The sequence below is a fragment of the Gossypium arboreum genome, chromosome 10 (assembly GCF_025698485.1).
Source record: "Gossypium arboreum isolate Shixiya-1 chromosome 10, ASM2569848v2, whole genome shotgun sequence".
Classification (NCBI taxonomy): Eukaryota; Viridiplantae; Streptophyta; class Magnoliopsida; order Malvales; family Malvaceae; genus Gossypium; species Gossypium arboreum.
In genome coordinates, this window is record NC_069079.1 from 1,936,623 (window position 1) to 1,955,810 (window position 19,188).

Here is a 19,188-nt window from a genome sequence, read left to right on the forward strand (position 1 = left end):
TTGTCAAAGCCATGTTCGCGTCAACTTCAGCTAAGGTGGAGTGAACAAATAGATAAAAATTATTATTATTATTATTAATTATTAATTATTAATTTTACTTGTGTTTAAATAAAAAATATAAATTAAGAAATTTTAAAATTAATAGAAATAATAAATTCATTTTAAATGAGTTAATATTATTTGAGTTAATCATAATACATTTATCTCACCGCATTAAATTTAAATATTAAAATATAAGTTCAAATAATACAAATTCAAATATTTACAAATATTTAATTTATTTCTCATCATAATTTTAGATAAAATTCAATTAAAATATTTTAAATATTTTTATTTGCAAATAACGGCTTTGAAAATCTAAATCAATTATTCGTTTTTTAATTTTTGTTTTATTTTTTACTTATAAAATGCGAATTTAATAACAAGATTTAAATTTAATGTAATTCATAAATGAAGTTAAATTTTTAAAAATATATTTAGTATATTAAAAACTAATTAAAATTTCACCTTAATCAATGTTTAGCAACGTTAATTAATAATTTGATTTGCAGCACCTTGTTTTTTTTTTTTAAATTTTTGACCAAAATATTATTAGAATAATCACACATTAATATAATATTATTAGTTTCTTTACCCTTTAATAATATTATTACAATAATACGCAATTATTAATAAAAATAATAAAATAATAAATATACAGCTTTTTTTTTTACTTATTTATTTATATTTCCTCTGCTCCTTTTGCCATAATACGCAAGGTGCTCTCCCTTTCCTTCTTTATAGCCCATTCATTTTCAGTTCGGATCTCCGGTTCGGGTTTTCGGATGCCCGGTTTGTAAACCTGAAACGTAGAATGGAACCATCGGAGCTGAAGAGGTCGAAGGACTCGCCGAACTTGGACGAGTCAACTCGTCGGTCGTCATTTCCCGACGAAGTGCTGGAGCGAGTTCTCTCCCTTTTGAAATCCCACAGGGACCGGAGCTCCGTTTCTTTGGTTTGCAAGGACTGGTACAACGCGGAACGGTGGTCGAGGACTCACGTCTTCATCGGAAACTGTTACTCGGTTTCGCCGGAGATCGTCGCGCGGCGGTTCCCGAAGATAAGGAGCGTGACTTTGAAGGGGAAACCTAGGTTTTCTGACTTCAACTTGGTGCCGGAAAATTGGGGAGCCGATATCCACGCGTGGCTGGTCGTTTTCGCGGCTAAGTATCCGTTCCTCGAAGAGCTTAGGCTTAAGCGAATGGCGATCAGCGATGAAAGCTTGGAGTTTCTCGCAGTTTCTTTCCCTAACTTTAAAGCTCTTTCCCTTTTAAGCTGTGACGGTTTTAGCACTAACGGACTTGCCGCCATTGCCACTCACTGCAAGTAAGTTCGTCACTTCTTATACTTCAAAATTCAAAAAAATCGCTGAAAATTTTTTGAATTATCATTTTTTAAAAATCTTGTGTTTATTTGGGATATACCATAGAAAATGAAGGAAAAAAAAAGTAGATTAGTTTTTTAATTTTCTTTTCTTTTTTTTCCTTGGGTTCCTTTTTGGTTTTTATTTATTTATTGGAATATGACGTTTGGCCTATAATTGTCAAAGGAGCATTTTGATGTAAGGCTTATCATTGATGTCAATGCAAGCAACACAAATATCATTTTCCACTAATTTTGCAGTATTGGGAATTTAATTTTATGATAAAATCTTCTAAAAATATTATGATAAAATTTAAATCTATGTATCTTATTTTTTTCTTGTAAATGAATTTATTTGCTATGAAACTCTGCTCAAATTGTATATTTCATTACAATTATAAAGTTGAAATTGTAAGGAAACCAAATCTATAAACTAGTTTCTACTAGAAATGAAGTAGAAGATTGCTGGATTCTATTTTCTGTAAGTGGTTAGTTTAGAAAGATAGTTAATTGAGATTATGCACTATGTGCAATTAATGGGCATATTTTTGGGTATTGGTTAGAAAATGATTGACATGATTTTCTCTTTTTTTTTTTCTTTTTCTCTTAACTTGACGAATAATATGGACTTTTAGTGGAAATTAGAAATGAAAGTATGAAACAGCTCTTACTTTTCCAATTCCTTTCACTTTTTTGTCTTCCTTTTTATTTGATGTGACATTTTCACTTTTATTATTCATTTATTGTGGGCATATCCTCGATGTTATCATTTCCGGATATGCCTATTTTCATTGGTTGGGAGAATTTACATCTTTATATGTGCTTTATGAATGATTGAAGAAGAAATGTATGTACCTTCTTAGTTTCTTAGAGCTAATTGCCTGTTGATATGGTGGTATTTTAGGTGGTTGTTGGACTGCATTATCGAATTGATTCCGTGCTATGGACGTTTTTAATTTCATAATTTCATTTGCAGGAACTTGACTGAGCTTGACATACAGGAGAATGGCATTGATGATAAAGGGGGTAGTTGGTTGAGCTGCTTCCCGGAAAGCTTCACATCATTGGAAGTGCTCAACTTTGCCAACTTGAGTAGCGATATTAATTTCGATGCTCTTGAGAGGCTTGTAGGTAGGTGCAAGTCAATGAGGGTTTTGAAGTTGAATAGGAGTGTATCGTTGGAACAGTTACAAAGACTTCTTGTTAATGCCCCACAATTAGCTGAGCTCGGTACGGGCTCGTTCTCGGAAGAACTTACTTTCCGCCAATGTGTAGAGCTTGAAAGTGCGTTAAGTAATTGCAAGAATATGCATACGCTATCTGGTTTGTGGGATGCCAAGGGGATATATCTCCCTGCCCTGTATCCTGTGTGCACGCATCTAACATTCTTGAACTTGAGCTATGCTGCTTTGAGAAGCGATGAATTGGCTAAACTTCTGGCTCATTGTCCACGACTTAAACGCCTATGGGTAAGAAGACTCCTTTATTTCAACTCTTTCCGTTTTGTCTCGTTGTTTTACGAAGTAATTCACTAATGGCTCCATGCTGTGTTGTATTTGACTCTTTCATGATCCTTAGCTTGCTTCACATCATGATGACTTGACAAATTAAATATTTTCATGGTCAAGAACGGTTGGTTCTTTGAGCAAGAAATTCCTGCTCATCCAAAGGGCAAATCGATCATTGATAACATGCATTCTTGTTTAATAACCATAAATTGTGGCGAGCTTAACTTCCTAATACTTTTGTTATAGGTCTTGGACACGGTAGAAGACAAGGGGCTGGAGGCTGTTGGAATGAACTGCCCTTTGCTTGAGGAACTACGAGTTTTCCCTGCTGATCTGTTTGACGAGGAAATTATCCATGGAGTCACTGAAGCTGGGTTTGTGGCTGTGTCTTTTGGTTGCCCGAGACTCCACTATGTTCTCTATTTTTGTTGTCAAATGACTAATGCTGCTGTAGCAACCATTGTACAGAACTGCCCTGATTTTACTCATTTCCGATTATGCATAATGAACCCGGGTCAACCGGATCATATCACAAATGAACCTATGGATGAAGCTTTTGGTGCTGTGGTTAAGACATGCACTAAACTTCAGAGGCTTTCAGTTTCAGGTCGCTTAACTGATCTGACATTCGAGTATATCGGTAGGTATGCTAAGAACTTGGAGACCCTCTCAGTGGCATTTGCAGGCAGCAGTGACTGGGGGATGCAGTGTGTTATGGGAGGTTGTTCAAAACTAAGGAAACTTGAGATACGAGATTGCCCGTTTGGAAATGCTGCACTGCTGTCAGGTTTGGAGAAGTACGAATCTATGAGGTCACTTTGGATGTCGGCCTGCAATGTGACAATGAATGGTTGTAGGCTATTGGCAAGGGAGATGCCTAGGTTGAACGTTGAGGTAATGAAGGAGGATGGAAGTGATGATAGTCAAGCTGATAAAGTCTATGTTTATCGTTCGATTGCTGGCCCACGGAGGGATGCCCCACCATCTGTTCTTACTCTCTGAAATGCTTGGTAATCTCTCTCTCTCTCTCTCTCTCTCTCACTCAAACACACACGTGCTGGCATGCCCTCACAGAGTCCTTAAAAGTTGTACTGTAACGCAAAGGATGTTTATTCTCTAGTTGAAACGGGTTGCTAGTGTTTATGCCGGTTCAGTGTTATGGCTCCATTCATTTTATTTCTTGATGGAGCTGAGCTATGTTTATCTTTATTCATTGATATTTAGTTTCGGGTTCTTTTGAGACTGAATTTCTCAGTTCTCTTCTGTTTCAAAGAATGAAAGCATGTTTTCAGCTGTAAAAGGTTACACAAAAGACAACATCAGGATTTGCAGAACTTGAAGTCGATTATTCAACGTTGTTTTCTTTCTTTTAGGTGACAGGCAAACAGAGAAACATTTTAAGTTTAGACCGTCTAAGCATCTAAAGCCTCGAAGGTCGGGAACAAGTTTGCCTCTTTTGCTTGATTTACTGCACCCCTGAAGAGCAAGATCGCAAGACTGCCAACGCAAAAGTGTATGAAGCAACCATGGCAGTGCGTCACAAATGAACTAAAATCCGTCCCTACAACGCATTGCCACCCAGGTCCGTATACCCTGTCGAAATCCTGCATTTAGAACTCAAATCAAAGACGCATACGGTATATAGTCTCCAACATATCCGATACCCCATATGGAGTTACAATAAATTCTAGCTTAGAGCCCTCACCTTTTTTATAAACTGGGCTATATCAGTCGATTCAGTGGCTTCGAAGATATCAAGAGCTTTTGCAGCTAAGTGAAGTGCATCCTTCTGCATCGTATGGAGCATATCGGTTTCGCCTACAATCGCTTTACCCTCCAACATCGCTTTGGATAAAACCTTGGTTGTCGGGGAAGAAAGCTTGAAGAGGAAGGCAGTGGAGACTCAAGGCTATATAATTGGAAGGATTATATAGAAAAACGAACCAGAAAGTCCAAGTTCGAACCCACAGGAAACTGGTTCGATCGATTAAAAGCCGGTTGGTTACTTGATGCAATGGATTAAAAGTTGACTTAGGCATCTACTAAAACTATTTGCAGAACGTGTCAAAAAGAGATAAAACTATATTTGGGTCCACATTATCTTTGATGATATGTGAATTTGTGGTAGTATGATATATTGCTTTATCTTTCTTTTTTATTTGATCAAAAAGGACCAAATTTTGATTAACTTTTCTTATTGACCTTTCCACATTACTGTATTATTACATGATCATTTTCCCATAAGATAAAGACCTGGTCTTAGTTGATAAATCTAGGTTACCCAATTCCTTAAATGTAAATTATAATTGCAAAGTAATATTTGAATGGTTTGTAATTTGTGGTAGCTGCAGATTGACATCTTTGATTACTTTTTCTTGAATTAAAATTCTAATATTTTCAAAATCTTATTTGGTATTATTGCAAGTTTAATGTAATATTAGTTTATTATTTTTACATGATACTCGTAAAATAGGTCATCTTTTAGTTAATCGAGACTAGATTCGAAAAGTATAATGACTAAAAATGATTAAATTAGAGAATAAAAATTAAATTCACAACTTAAGTATATAATATGAAACTAATAACTGAATTTAACCTAATGGATTTAAATGTTATTATTTGGATCAAGATTGAAATTTTAAAATTCAAGATACACAAATTAAAATTGATCAAATTATAGTAAAAATTAGATTTATAATTTAGAAGCAATATAAAGATTAATAATAAAATTTGACTTGTTAAATGTAGGTGTGGTGATGGAATTAGGGGTGAGCTAATAGAGAATGACTTATTTAAATGCACTAGTGGTGATGGAATTAACTGTGACCATTTCGAGTTTTTTTTATTGCTTCAATTTTTCAACCTTAAATAACTTTAGTCAACTTTTAATATTGATCAAACAGAACTTTAATCCACTTAACAAAATCAATTTAAATGATTTATACTTACCATTTAATTGATCAACACATGAAATTAGTCAATTAAACTATTTTTTTTTAATTTCAATCGAATCAGTCAAACTGATAAATTTATTCTTCAAAAAATGGGTTTTTCAAACCTAGTTGAGTTGAATTTGAGAGATCATCAAAAAGAAGTTAAAAAAGGTAAAAAGGAAAGGGTTCACATGTCCAAAATCATCTTTTACCTGAAAAGCAGAATGGAATCCATAAAGTATACTCACAGTGAACCTGTGAAATGTGAAAGCTACACTTTCCTATGAATATTGTTTCAAGAAGGGCAGTAACATGGACCATGAATCTGCAAGAAGCAATTATTAGGGCTAAGAAAAATATATTCCAGAAATTGAAAATTGATTTTAAACAGTAATTTTTTTACAATTTTTGAAAAATAAGTTAAAAATTTTCTGATTATTTGAATCGATTTAAATTAGATGGAATTAAAGTTTATTTTATTTAATTTATAATTTATTTTATTATGATGTAAAAGTAAATGTTTTAAAATAATAAAATTAATTTTTTTACAAAGTCTAAGTTTCAAATTAGGGAAGGAAGAATTACATTAACAGAATTTGAACGTGCTTTTAATTACTGCTTACTTATGCCGTTAACAAAAACCCTAAATTTTTCTATAAAAATTATTAAAAAAAACTATATAATAGTTAGGATAAATTACCTTAGGTAATCACTCAACTATCAAGAAATTTTTTTTTGTCATCGACCGTTGAATGATTAATGAAAAGATGACACCTTTTAAAATTTGCGTAGTAACGGTTTTTACTCTTAATATTTATAAATTGTGTCAAATTAATCTTGATTCTGAAGCAATTAACTCTCGATGTTTAAATTGTGTAATTTGATAAGATTTCATAAGATTCACGCTTGAATCATTCAACAACTCAAAATTTAAAAACTATTCAATTCAATTTCTTAAAAATAAAAAAATACCAACATTATCAATTCAACCTAAATTCAAGTCTAACCGCTTAAAAAAATGATTTGCGTAATCAATGGCAACCATTTCAAGCTAATAAAAAAACGAGTTAATCGTCATTGAAAGATAGCTAATTCTTAGCTATTTGAAATATAAAGAAAGAAATGTATATGGGGATTACCTATTTTAATTATAAACATAAAAATTTTATTTTGTTTTTGTTTCTAATTTACACATTGTGTGTTGAATTACATTTCATATAAAAAGCAAGATAAAATTAGGTAATTATAAACATTGAGAGCTAAAATTTTAAAATATAAGATTGAATTGATAATTAGTGACCAAAAAGGAAAAAAATTAATAATTGAGTGACTATTTTGTAACTTTTCATAATTTGGTGACTAAAAAACTTATTAATAATTGAGTGACTATTAATATAGTTTACCCTAAAATTATTGATAACCTAAAAATAAACCAAAAATCTATAACCAAAAAACGAAAAATGGAATCCAATCAAATTAAATTATCATAAACAATTTAAAAATTAAAAATATCCCACACAACCAAACTCAACTCTAATATTAACAATCATATATATATTTAGATATTTTTACTTCAAAGCAAAGAACCTACTTTATTTTACCATTACTCATCATTTCAGCTATGGTACCATACAAATGATAGGGCTTGAAAATGGTCCACATTCATCTTACCCTAGCATGTGATACTACTGATCTCAATGGCATCTGTCCTAAAATCCAAGTTTCCTTAAGGCCCACTAAAGATCCCATTAGGCCTCATTTATTTCTAGAAATTATGTTTTATGTGTTCTTTTTAGGATTTAATTTCTTTCAAAAAAAATATTTGTCGATTGAGTATTAACTTGATTAGTATGGGCATTATTGTCAATGTAGGAAGACGTGGGTTCGAGTGTGCTGAAGTGCATTATCCTACTATTTATGGGTTGGAGAGAGGCTATAGATAATTCTAAGCATTGTGTTAAAAAGAGCGGATATGAGTAAAACCTATAATGAGTCTATTGTTTGTGTCAATATTGGAATTTTAAAATCTTGAAAGAACAGGAACAGAGAATGATCAAATTAGAGAATATAAATTAAATCTACAACTTTGCCTATAGTACAATACTAATAGCATAATTTAATTGTAACCGTTTGGATCATGACTATACTTTTAAAATTTGGAAAATACAGAAGCTGAAATAGATCCAATTATAGGGATTAAACCCATAATTTATACATAATAAAGGGACTAATAGCAAAATTTGACCCTAAAAAAACTACTACCTAAACCTCACTTACAACCCTACTTGAAGGTTAGGTATGGTCAAATGAAAGGTCTATTTAGGCTTTTTCTTTTAATATGATTATTTGAGCCTATTATCACCAATAAAAATAAAAATAAAATAAAAAATCTTGTGCTTCAATCCAAAAACACGATGAGAGAAGCTCAGTTTAAGCAACTTTCTAGTAAGCTATCTCTCTCACAATTGAAGCAATCATAATCAAAGTCATATTGGAATTGGATCTAATTTTTGAGGTCCCATTGCTTTATATTTTTCATTATCTTATATCCCTTTCTTGCCCTACAAATTACTGATTTGTATCTTACTTTGAAAATATAAAAGAAATAGGTTGAAGAGATTCTTAGTCATGTTTTGCATGGTAGGATCAATGGCAATTGACAAAGCATATAGTAACCAATGCCATGATCTATGGGCTTAAGCACATGTTTTGATGTTTTCAATTGACTGCTCGCATTGCAATTCATGTATCTGCCCATAATGTGTGTATGCCAATCTGCTTAGATAGCTACGATTGAAAGCCAAACCAATTTGCTTTTCTTTCTTCCAACAGTGGTTCCACACACCACCCCGGTGAGGTCCTTATTATGTTTGGTTTAATGGTAAGGACCATACTCAGCTGCGGGGTAGGGTTACGGTTGTGCGGATTAGGTTGGTTTTGAATCAAGTCAATCAAGATTTCGATTAAGTTTGGATTATTTTGATTTTAGGTCATTGTGAATTTAAGTTGTTTTGTATTTTTTGACTATTTCGGATTTGAGTAATTTTGGGTTTAAGACATTCAAGTTTATTTATTAAATTTTTAGGACGAGTTGTCTCGACTTTAAGTCATTTAGGATTATTTTGTATTTTGGTAAATTTTATTTGAATCTTTGTGTGCTCAGAATCATTTCTGAGTTTAAGTTATAAAATTTGATTAAATTTGGGTTCAAACTAATTAAATTTAACTTTGAAATTAATTTATAACTCTAAATGAAATGTAATTAGACCCCTATTAATGGATCACATCACGGGTATTAATTGCTATGAAATCCTCAAAACTATAACTAACTAACTACAACCATGATAAATCTTGAATTAATGACTAGCCAATTAACTAAATAATCAATACACAACTAACTAAACTCAAACTAACTATAACTACAATAAGTCTGGAGAAGAACCCAATTTGATATAATGTGGCACTTGATTTTAAAATTTCAAAGTTTCCAAAACCCGAACCTTAAGACATAAACACAAATCGATAAACATCAAATTCAAAATTGAGGTGAGATTAAAATTTTGTTTTCTGAAATTATAATTACCGAATATTATAAATTGAACTGAATAATTAATTCAACAATTAACTAACTACAACTAGAATAATTCTAACAAAACACCCACAACTAACTAATTATACAAAACTCGAACTTAAAATCTCTTCCGCCTTAAAATTATAAACATAGATAAATAAACATCAAATTCTCAAATTATAATGATTGATACAATTACCCTAATCCCAACCTCAATTAGGCAAATAAATTTCTCTCCAATTACCATTCCCATTGCTCATATTCTCAATCATAATTGTCCATTCAATACTTGAAATAAATGCAACCATATAATGGGAAGATTCCACTAAGAAATGAAAAGAAACCAGATCCAAATGTCCCATCACCCAATGTTCCATTTGCCTTTTCTTCTTCTTTAACCTCCTATTATTGGAACTTTTTTTTTTGTCTCTTGTTTTGGAGTAAATGAACATGAATTTATATATTTATTATCTGCACCCTTTCTCTTTGAAGCAAAGATATTTTGTAATTGTGCATCTCTTTTAGAAAATTTTTATTTTTTTTTCCCTTGTGCCCTACTTAAAGGTACACCACTTTCTTGCTTTTGCACATTATGTATTTTTTGTACGTAACGTTTCATATATATGGTATTAAATAACAAAAACAGTGCATTATCATAGAGTTTTAGGCACTTTATAGCCTATATCCAACCATGGAAACTTTACAATTGATGAACAACAACAAAAAAAAGCCCTACATAGCATTATTGCATATCCTACAATTTGATAATGATATAGGGAAAACAAATGCCTTTGAAAACTAGTTTGAAAATTGAAAACCAATATGTAATAAAAAATGAAGATTCTCTATGGTAATTGAAATATGGTCATATTTTGCTTTTAGTCCCTGTAGTGTACGTAAGTTGTGGATTTAGTCCATGTATACTATTCGAGTAGATTAATTTTAGTTTTTATACTTTTTCAAATTTTAAAATTTCAATCTTGACGCAAATCGTCATCGTTAATTCCATTAGCAAGATTTTTATAAGTAATATGTGGAATAACAAATTACATAATACTACATATGTGATAATATATTTACCGTATAAAATTTTAAAAATAATAGGACTTAATAAATTTAACATAAAATCTAAAATGACCAAATTAAATTAAAGATTGATGATAGGGTGTTGTATGATAATATTGAGTAAAAAAGAGGGAAAAAACAAAGACCCCACTAAGATAAAGCGTGTGAATATATAAGTACTTGATCGATTTTACACATATGCGGTTCCAAGGTAGGGGCAGACCCTCATTAGAGTTGGCGAGGACCTTGGTCTCCTAAAATTTTAGAATGAAAATTCTTTATAATTTTTTAAAAATTTCAATTATTTTTTTTTTCTAAATTTTTAAAATTTTTAGTTAGATTTATTTTTATTTACGCATATTTACAACTTAATCCATTTGTTCTGCATATGCTTCACACGTCATATTTAAGGTGGCGTTTAACACTAACATTGGTGGCTAGGCTTGCCCCTTTAGATGTATGTTTACTTTAAGAGCGGTGACTTTAACTTTCTTTTTGTCTTATGCTATAATATCGTTATAGTATTTAATCTCACCATCACTGCTATTTTTATAATAACCGCAAGTAAACACACCGCACATTCAATTACTTCTTAAAAAACAAAAATTAAATATAATTATTTAATAAAATCATAAAGACTTGGCCTAAATTGAACCTTAATTCTTGTGATAAGATTTCATAAAATATTGATCCGTGACTCACAGATACATAGTAATATGGGGACATTTTGTATGGGAATACGACAATCGTAGCATAGAATTAGATTTTTTGAACATTTCAATTGTCTTTTTACGAGGGAGTTTTTCCTTTTTCCCTTTGTTTATGATGTTCTTGCCAATAAGCACAAATACCATAAATTCCTCATCTTATCTTTTCAAAGCTCAAAAAGGGTTAATTTTTTCAGATATCTTAAATCATATCAAAATTTTTTAATACTTAAGTCCTTAAAGTATCAATATCGTATCAATCATGTCCTTATATTAGTTTAGCAGTGAATTTAGGAGTTGAATTCTATCATGAATTTGATGTGGAACATATTTAAAACACATATGTACCTATTGCACAAATAACTTAAATTTAACATGTCATATTCATATTGTTCATATGATAAGTACATATGTATTTAAAATCTTGTTTAAGATGTTCCACGTCAAATTTGAATTATCATTTAATACCTGATTTGATGACCAGATTGATCAAATGATATGATTAATACAATGTTGATAATATGATAACTCAATTAAAATTCAAGACCAATTTAAAATTTAAATCATAATTAAAGACGCATGGTGTAATTAACCCAAGGGTCAATTCCCCTTTTATGTTCTCTTTTTGCATTTTTTTTGGTCGACAATAACACAACTTTTGTTCTTTTCTTAAATTTCTCACATTATCTAAACCAAGATTTATTTATTAATTTTAATAAAAATGAAGGGAAAAAAAGTTAGAAAAAGAGAGCAACTTTATTTACAAATGGTATGTTGGTTCATTTTGCACTTCCTATTGGAAAGGTAAACAGCTAAGCTCAAAGGGTTATCCAACAAAGGGGCTTCACATGGGTTTTCAAGTGATAGGGACTTTCTACATCTTCTTTTTGGTTAAAATATGCCATAAGTATTTGTAATCTTCATAATTTTGTAATTTAGTCTCTATATTTTCATATTTTAAAATTTAGGTCCAGTTATTAAAATTATTTTACTCAATTTAAGTTCATTACAAAGTTTTCTTTTTAATTACACCACTATCAAGTGAGTATTTATTTTATATCAAAACGTCACACCAACAAATTAAACAGTGTTAACAATTGGAGTTGAATTCTAAAATCTGAAAAATAAAGGGATTAAATTTCTAAAAATAAATTGGGTGGTCCATAAAGGGGCTTTGTGTTTTCTTTTGGTTCTTCTTTATGTATGTGTCTTACTTGGCAAATTTGTAGGTTTTTAATGAGTGATTTTCAAGTGATTCCTAATTCATTCACTTCTTTTAAAAGAAATGCATGGAGTAAGGATTTATTTAAAAAAAAAAAAGTTTGGGTGCTCGAGAAATATAGTAAAAATTCAGCTCTTTATTCTTTAACCAAACGCAATACCGAACTTTTTAAAGTGTTCCTTTAGATTTAGGTCAAAATTTTCTGTTAGTCCTTCTACTATGCATAAATTGTGTATTTAGTCTATGTACTTTAATTTGGTAAATTTTAGTCATTGTATTTTTTTAATATTTCAATTTTGACCCAAACAGTAATAGTAAAATTATGTTTTTAGTTTTGTACTATGCATTTAGTCTATGTTCTCTAATTTAATCACTCTTAACCCCTTTACTTTTCGAATTTTGAAATTTTAGCTTTTGACGTGTACAAAAACTGTTAAATTCATTTACTTGCTTTTCGTAAGTAATATGTAGAAATAACAAGTTAGTATGACATTACAAATGTAATAATATGTTTGCTACATAAGATTTCGGAAAATAGCAAAACTTACTGAATTTAACGATTTCCGTTTAGTCATGATTGGATTTTCAATTTTTAAAAAGTAAAAAAACTAAAAATGACTAGAGACTAAATTTATAACTTTTGTATAGTACTGGACTAATAGTAAAATTTAACCTTAAGGTTAACTCACAAATTGGCCTCTGAATTATATCTTTGTTTATTATGGTATTTAAAATTTTTTATCCCATTTTGATAGGTAACCTACCGTTTTTGTCTTATTTTACCCCAAATTTATTTGCCCATAATAAGAGTGTGCTATGTGTTACTTTTTTATTGACAATTTTTTTTTTATTATAAGAAAAATTGAGACGAAAATGATAATTCAAGTACTAAAATGAGACAAAAAAAAAGTACTAAAATGAAAAAACAGATACATTTTAAGGACTAACTCTTGACTTAAGCCTTCTCTTGAATTGGAACTAGGTTGAAAGTGAGTCCTACCTATATATGTATATTTATTAGTTGCCAAAAAGTGGTAAGAAACTCAACTTAGAATATCACCTTTAGAAAGTAATTATTGTATTAAATTCAATTTCATCCAATGTTAACAAAATGGGATGGGCTAATATAAGTAAAAAAAAAGTTAAAAAGGTATGAATAGTATAATTAACATATAATTAAGTAAAGTTGATAATCTTACCATATCTTTTAAAAAATTGTGAGAATCACAATTTCAATCTCGTGAATGTTTATTGTATTTTTTTCTTTATTGATAAAATTAAAGTTGGAGGGGCTATCTTCCCTAATTCCAACAAACTCAAAACTATAGCTTTTACCCACTATTTTATTGCATAATTATACACCATCCTATTAATATTGAACAATTCATCATAGGTTCTGATTATATCTGCTCTTTTTGACATAATATCCTCCCCAATCCATAAATAGTAGTATAATGCACTTCAACACACTTAAACCCACATCCTCTTCAATCGATATATATATATATATATATATTTATAATATTCGGTCTTTAATCATTTAGTGTTGAGTATATATGAATGAACATAACCACCCTTTTCTAAAATCTCGTTTAGATCAAATATTAATAAACTTTATATATACTATATATTGTAATAATGAAGTGGTTGATGTATGATGATAGCTAATCCAAGTTTCAATCTCCACAAAACTAAAATTGAGTACTAACTAATGCACCATGTATAAACCTCCACTTAAAATAATTTCAATCTAGAATGATTAAAATTTAAACTTATTCAAATAAGTCACTCAAAATATTTAAATTTGATGATAAAATTGAAATGACTTTGAACACAAATTATTTAAATTTAAAATTAATTTGAATCCAAAATTATATAAATTTGAGATATGTATAGAGTAATTGTGAATTTTGTTAAAGAAAGAGGGCTGTAATTTTTGTTTATGAGTTAATATATCATTTGGTACTTAAATTTGGTTTTAATATTCAATTTGATACGAGATTGGTTTCAATGTTCAAATTAATATTCAAACCAACCAACATCATGTGATCTAATGAATGTTTGACGTTTTGCTCTAGTAAGAAAATATAGGTACTTAATTAAGACAAAAAAAAACTCAAACTTAAGTATCAAATTGATACAAAAAATAATTGAAGTACTAAATTAAATATTGAAGCAAAACTTAGGTACCAAATTGTATATTAATTCTTTTTATGGGAATTAGGCATTTATCAATTTTTGGTAATAGAAAGTTAGATTTTGCTTACCATTCTTTACTGCCCTTCTCAATATCTATTGAAGATTTTACTAGATTTTCTCTTTTATTATGTACAGATATAAGAACTCGTAGCTACCCAATGCAAATGTAAAATCCATTGATGTACAAACATCAGAAGAGATAAAAAGCTTTTCAATTCCTTCTTTCCTTCATCTCCTTCATCACACTTTTTTTTTGCCTTTAAATCATCTTCATCTCCATCCTATTGACTTTGTCACTTTAAACACCCCATTTCAGTTTCATCTGCAAAAACAAAAAGATAAAACTCCATAGATACGCAGGTGGTGTTCCTTCCTTTGATTCCTTTCTTAAAAGCCTAAAATGGGATTGGTTTAATGTTAGTGATAAAATCTAAAACTAACAAAAATGGGAGAAGAAGAGAAACCAAAGCAGCAACAGCAACAAGAAAACTCAGCTGAATCTTTCGAAGCAATGAAATCCAGTCTCAGTCAAGTTATTGAGGGTATATCTTCCTTGATTTCTCTTTCTCATTGCATCAGAGTTTTCACTGTAAAATGGCAACTTATTCGAAAGAAGCTAGAAGAGTTAAGTTCTGGGTTAATGGCGATTGAAAACTGTGGTTCAAGTTCTGCTCAAAACATAGAGGTCTTTTCTGCGTTGGTTCCTTCCATTTTAGTCACCGTAAATGAATGTCACCGTCTCGCAAGAGCATGTGTGGATCTTTCTTATAGTGGGAAACTCTTGATGCAAAGCTACCTCGATGTAATACTTGCTAAATTCGACAACCATGTGAAGGATCTTTCTGGGTTTTACACTACTGGGATTTTAAGCCATGGTTTCGCCATTGTTGTTTCAAGGCCCGGTGTTACTGCTTCCAAAGATGACATGAGGTTTTACATAAGGGATTTATTAACAAGAATGAAGATTGGGGATACAGAGATGAAAAAACAAGCATTGGGTAATTTATATCAAGTTTTGGCTGAAGATGAGAGGTATGTTAAACTTATAATAGAAATTGGTGATATTGTGAATGTTTTAGTACAGTTTCTTGATTCCCCAGAGATAGAGATTCAACGTGAAGCTTCAAAGATTGTGAATTTGATCTCTGGGTTTGATTTATATAAAGGGTTTTTGGTTAAAGCTGGGATTATTGGTCCTTTAGTTCGGATTTTGGAAACTGGGAATGATTTGGGTAAAGAAGGAGCTGTTAAATGTGTGCAAAAATTGACTGTTAATGCTGATAATGCATGGTCTGTTTCAGCTCATGGTGGAGTGACTGCTCTGTTGAAAATATGTTCTAATGGTGATTTTGGGGGTGAATTGATCGGTCCTGCTTGTGGGGTGTTGAGGAATCTTGTTGGTGTTGAAGAAATTAAGAGATTCATGGTTGAAGAAGGAGCTATATCAACATTCATCAAGCTTGTAACATCAAGGGAAGACCTTGTGCAGATCAATTCAATGGAGTTCCTTCAAAATATAGCTTCTGGGGATGAATCCCTTACTCGAATCGTTGTTAAAGAAGGTGGGATTCGTGCGTTGATACACGTTTTGGATCCGAAATCGACCGTCTCTTCAAAAACAAGAGAAATAGCATTAAGGACGATCGAGGATCTCTGCTTTTCATCGCAAAACCGCATCAACATGTTGATGAATGATGGGTTCATCGATAGACTGTTGTTCTTCCTTCGCAATGGCGAGGTTTCGGTTCAAGAATCAACTCTAAAGGTGACATCCAGGCTTTGTTGTGCATCAGAAGAGGCTAAGAAAGCAATGGGGGATGCCGGTTTCATCCCCGAGCTCGTGAAACTGCTCGATGCAAAGTCATACGAAGTGCGTTCCATAGCAACCACAACACTTCATAGCTTGGTCTCAATTCCAAAAAACCGAAAACAGTTCATCCAAGACGACCGAAACATAGGCTGCCTCCTCCAATCACTTGACCGAGACGAAGCCATTTCAGGTAACAACAAAAAGCTCTTGCTCTCTATACTAATGTCATTAACAAGCTGCAATAATGGTAGAAGAAAAATTGCCAGCTCTGGTTATCTAAAGAACATAGAAAAACTTGCTGAAGCTGAAGTTTATGATGCCAAAAGACTTGTTAGGAAGCTGTCTAGCAATCGATTTCGTAGTATGCTGAGTGGATTATGGCATTATTGAATGTAGTTTCTATTTACTGTATATCTATATAAGTGTTTTTGGCCTAATCTTTGATTCACTTGAAATGTTCATTGTGTCCAACAGCTTTTTTTGTGTGTTTAATTTGTAATAAGTAGGAATCTTAATAAAAAAGCTGTTCTTACAGATTTTGATCCTTTGTAAAGTTAGGCATTGTTGTTTGGAGTTACAATTTCATATGTTGAGAACAAATAAAATACTATAAAGAAGATGCAATTGTAGTTATTTTAGTTAATATATGTATATGTGGATTTCTTTTGGAAGCATTTGTAGGTAAAAGTACGTTGGAGTCCCTTGTACTGAGAGTTGGATTATATTTTGCCTCTATACTGAAAAAATGGGTAAACCAATCATGTATGTTAGATCAAAGAGTAAATTAGTCATTTTGTTAAAAATTTCATCCGAATGTACTATTAAAAGTAGTCCTTATAGCTCAACATGAGGTGCATGTGATATATCACGTGTCACTGTTTGGTTATTCAATTAGCGATGTCAGTTTTTAATAATAGAAATGAATAGAATTTTTATACAAAGGACTAGTTAATTCTTTAATCTAATGTATAAGGATTAATTTGCCCATTTCTTTAGAAGAGGGCAAAATGTAATCTCACACTAAATACGGGGATCTCCATAATACTTTTACCAACATTTATCTGTTTGCTGCACATGGGGAAGGCTGGAAGTCCTAATCAAGCTTTTATCATTAGGGGACAAAGACGAAAGGGATAGATGAAAGTTCTAGGCTCTATATTTCATATTCTTGCTTGTCTTATTGCCAACATTATCTTATTTGTTTGTCTTATTGTTAATATAGATGTCGTACATCAATCGATCCTCAACTCAATAGGAAAATTATTGAAGTAAAACACTTTTAATTTTATCATTTCAACAAAAGTTTCGTTTGTTTTTATATCAATTTTTTTACATATATTTTTTTATCTGAATGGATGTGTCATAATCTATTATTGTTTAATATTTTGACAGCTAAGGTAAACAATTCTATTATGGTTTAATTCTGAATTTCATCTTTTTACTTTTACTTTACATGAAAATTGTGATTAAAATTTTAACAACTAAATTTTGCTAAAAATAGTTTCGAATTTTAAAAATACACTGTAAAATAGATATAAAATATTAAAGAATATAAGCATTACAGTGATTGAAAGATGAGCACAAGATTTTCATTTCTGGTGCGGTAGATCACTTGGATTACTCGGTTCAATCAATAATTGGTGATTCAAGTACTATAAAATCGGAGGAAGTGTGAATTAATATAAAATCGATTTAATTGGTTAAAACCATTTGAATCGAATTTAAACTAATTTAAATATTTAATTTTGTTCTTATAATTTATAAAATAAATGTTTATGTTTATATTTATATTTATATTATTATTTATTTATGTTTATTAATTTTTTTGATTTTTTTATTTGTTTAGATTTTTTTGATATTTTTATTTTGTGATGATTAATCCGATGATTGAATTGAAAATTGTTGATAAGATAAATTTGGCCATAATCTGATTCTTACAGCATTAATTCACCCGCAAATGCTTTTGTTTCTTATTTATATTGGCTTTTATACTGAGCGCAAAATTACGATTAGATTTCGATTCTAGTTTAGGAATGTTTCTTAAAAGTGTTTTTGTGGAAAAAAATTTTTTTTGGAAGAGTTGAAAATTATTCTCTTAAAAAAACAACTTATTTAAGAATGTTTTTGTTCTAAAAGTACTTCTTAGAAACAATAATAAACTAACCCTTGGACATTGCATCAAAATTATAAGTGAAGCATAAAATATTTATGTTTAAAATTTCAATTAATGTCAAATTTGAATTCCATCATTGGATAGTTTTAGAGTTGATCCACTTGAAAAACTTGGACTAGGTGTAATTGGTATTCCATACCATGTTTGAATTGAGTTTGAGCTCAATAATCCTTTGACTTAAGGCCCCTAAAGTATTTGGGTCCTAGCAAACCAATCATTTCTCAGATGAGGCAAATTGACATGTGTGAGACCCATTCTTTGATTGTGAGATGTATTTTTAAAATAATGAAATAATAATATAATAAGAAGAAGTTCAACTTTTAGATTAAATATATTTATAGATTGGGTCAAGGCTCAACTATCATACAAGGTCCAATGGGGAATTCAAAATATTATACGCTATCGAAATTTAATTATAATTTTTTTAACAATTAAAGTATAATTTTGTCTCATATATTGTTTTATAATTTCATTATTTCCAAAGAATAAAATAGAAATTTTTATTTTGAAGCTCAAAATGTAATATTATGATATATAAAATTTTATTTTCATTATAAATGAAAGAATTAAAACCAATTTTCTAATTTTTGGGGTAAATG

General features: G+C 30.5%; 3 protein-coding genes across 3 annotated transcripts; 2 read left to right on the forward strand and 1 right to left on the reverse strand.

Annotated features, from left to right (window-relative positions):
* Positions 1–722: 722 nt before the first annotated feature.
* LOC108489440 (transport inhibitor response 1-like protein Os04g0395600) lies at positions 723–5,312 on the forward strand. The gene is made up of 4 exons (XM_053020021.1): positions 723–1,365; positions 2,378–2,870; positions 3,156–3,919; positions 4,283–5,312. The coding sequence occupies exons 1-3, from the start codon at positions 854–856 to the stop codon at positions 3,909–3,911; spliced, it is 1,761 nt and encodes a 586-aa protein (XP_052875981.1). The 5' UTR covers positions 723–853; the 3' UTR covers positions 3,912–3,919; positions 4,283–5,312.
* Positions 4,235–4,752, reverse strand: LOC108489441 (dynein light chain 1, cytoplasmic-like). The gene is made up of 2 exons (XM_017793996.2): positions 4,615–4,752; positions 4,235–4,513 (listed from the first exon to the last, which is right to left on the reverse strand). Exons 1-2 carry the CDS (start codon positions 4,750–4,752, stop codon positions 4,322–4,324), a joined length of 330 nt encoding a protein of 109 aa, XP_017649485.1. The 3' UTR covers positions 4,235–4,321.
* A 9,355-nt stretch (positions 5,313–14,667) lies between the features above and the next one.
* On the forward strand, positions 14,668–17,033 carry LOC108489674 (vacuolar protein 8-like). The gene has a single exon (XM_017794365.2). It carries the CDS (start codon positions 15,052–15,054, stop codon positions 16,804–16,806), a length of 1,755 nt encoding a protein of 584 aa, XP_017649854.1. The 5' UTR covers positions 14,668–15,051; the 3' UTR covers positions 16,807–17,033.
* The last annotated feature ends 2,155 nt before the right edge of the window (positions 17,034–19,188 follow it).

Coding starts and splice junctions, on each gene's coding strand:
- LOC108489440 (XM_053020021.1), top strand. CDS start 854: ATGGAACCATCGGAGCTGAAGAGGTCGAAGGACTCGCCGAACTTGGAC. Junction 1,366..2,377: donor GCCATTGCCACTCACTGCAA/GTAAGTTCGTCA, acceptor TTTCATTTGCAG/GAACTTGACTGAGCTTGACA. Junction 2,871..3,155: donor CACGACTTAAACGCCTATGG/GTAAGAAGACTC, acceptor CTTTTGTTATAG/GTCTTGGACACGGTAGAAGA.
- LOC108489441 (XM_017793996.2), bottom strand. CDS start 4,752: ATGTTGGAGGGTAAAGCGATTGTAGGCGAAACCGATATGCTCCATACG. Junction 4,514..4,614: donor TAGCCCAGTTTATAAAAAAG/GTGAGGGCTCTA, acceptor TTCTAAATGCAG/GATTTCGACAGGGTATACGG.
- LOC108489674 (XM_017794365.2), top strand. CDS start 15,052: ATGGGAGAAGAAGAGAAACCAAAGCAGCAACAGCAACAAGAAAACTCA.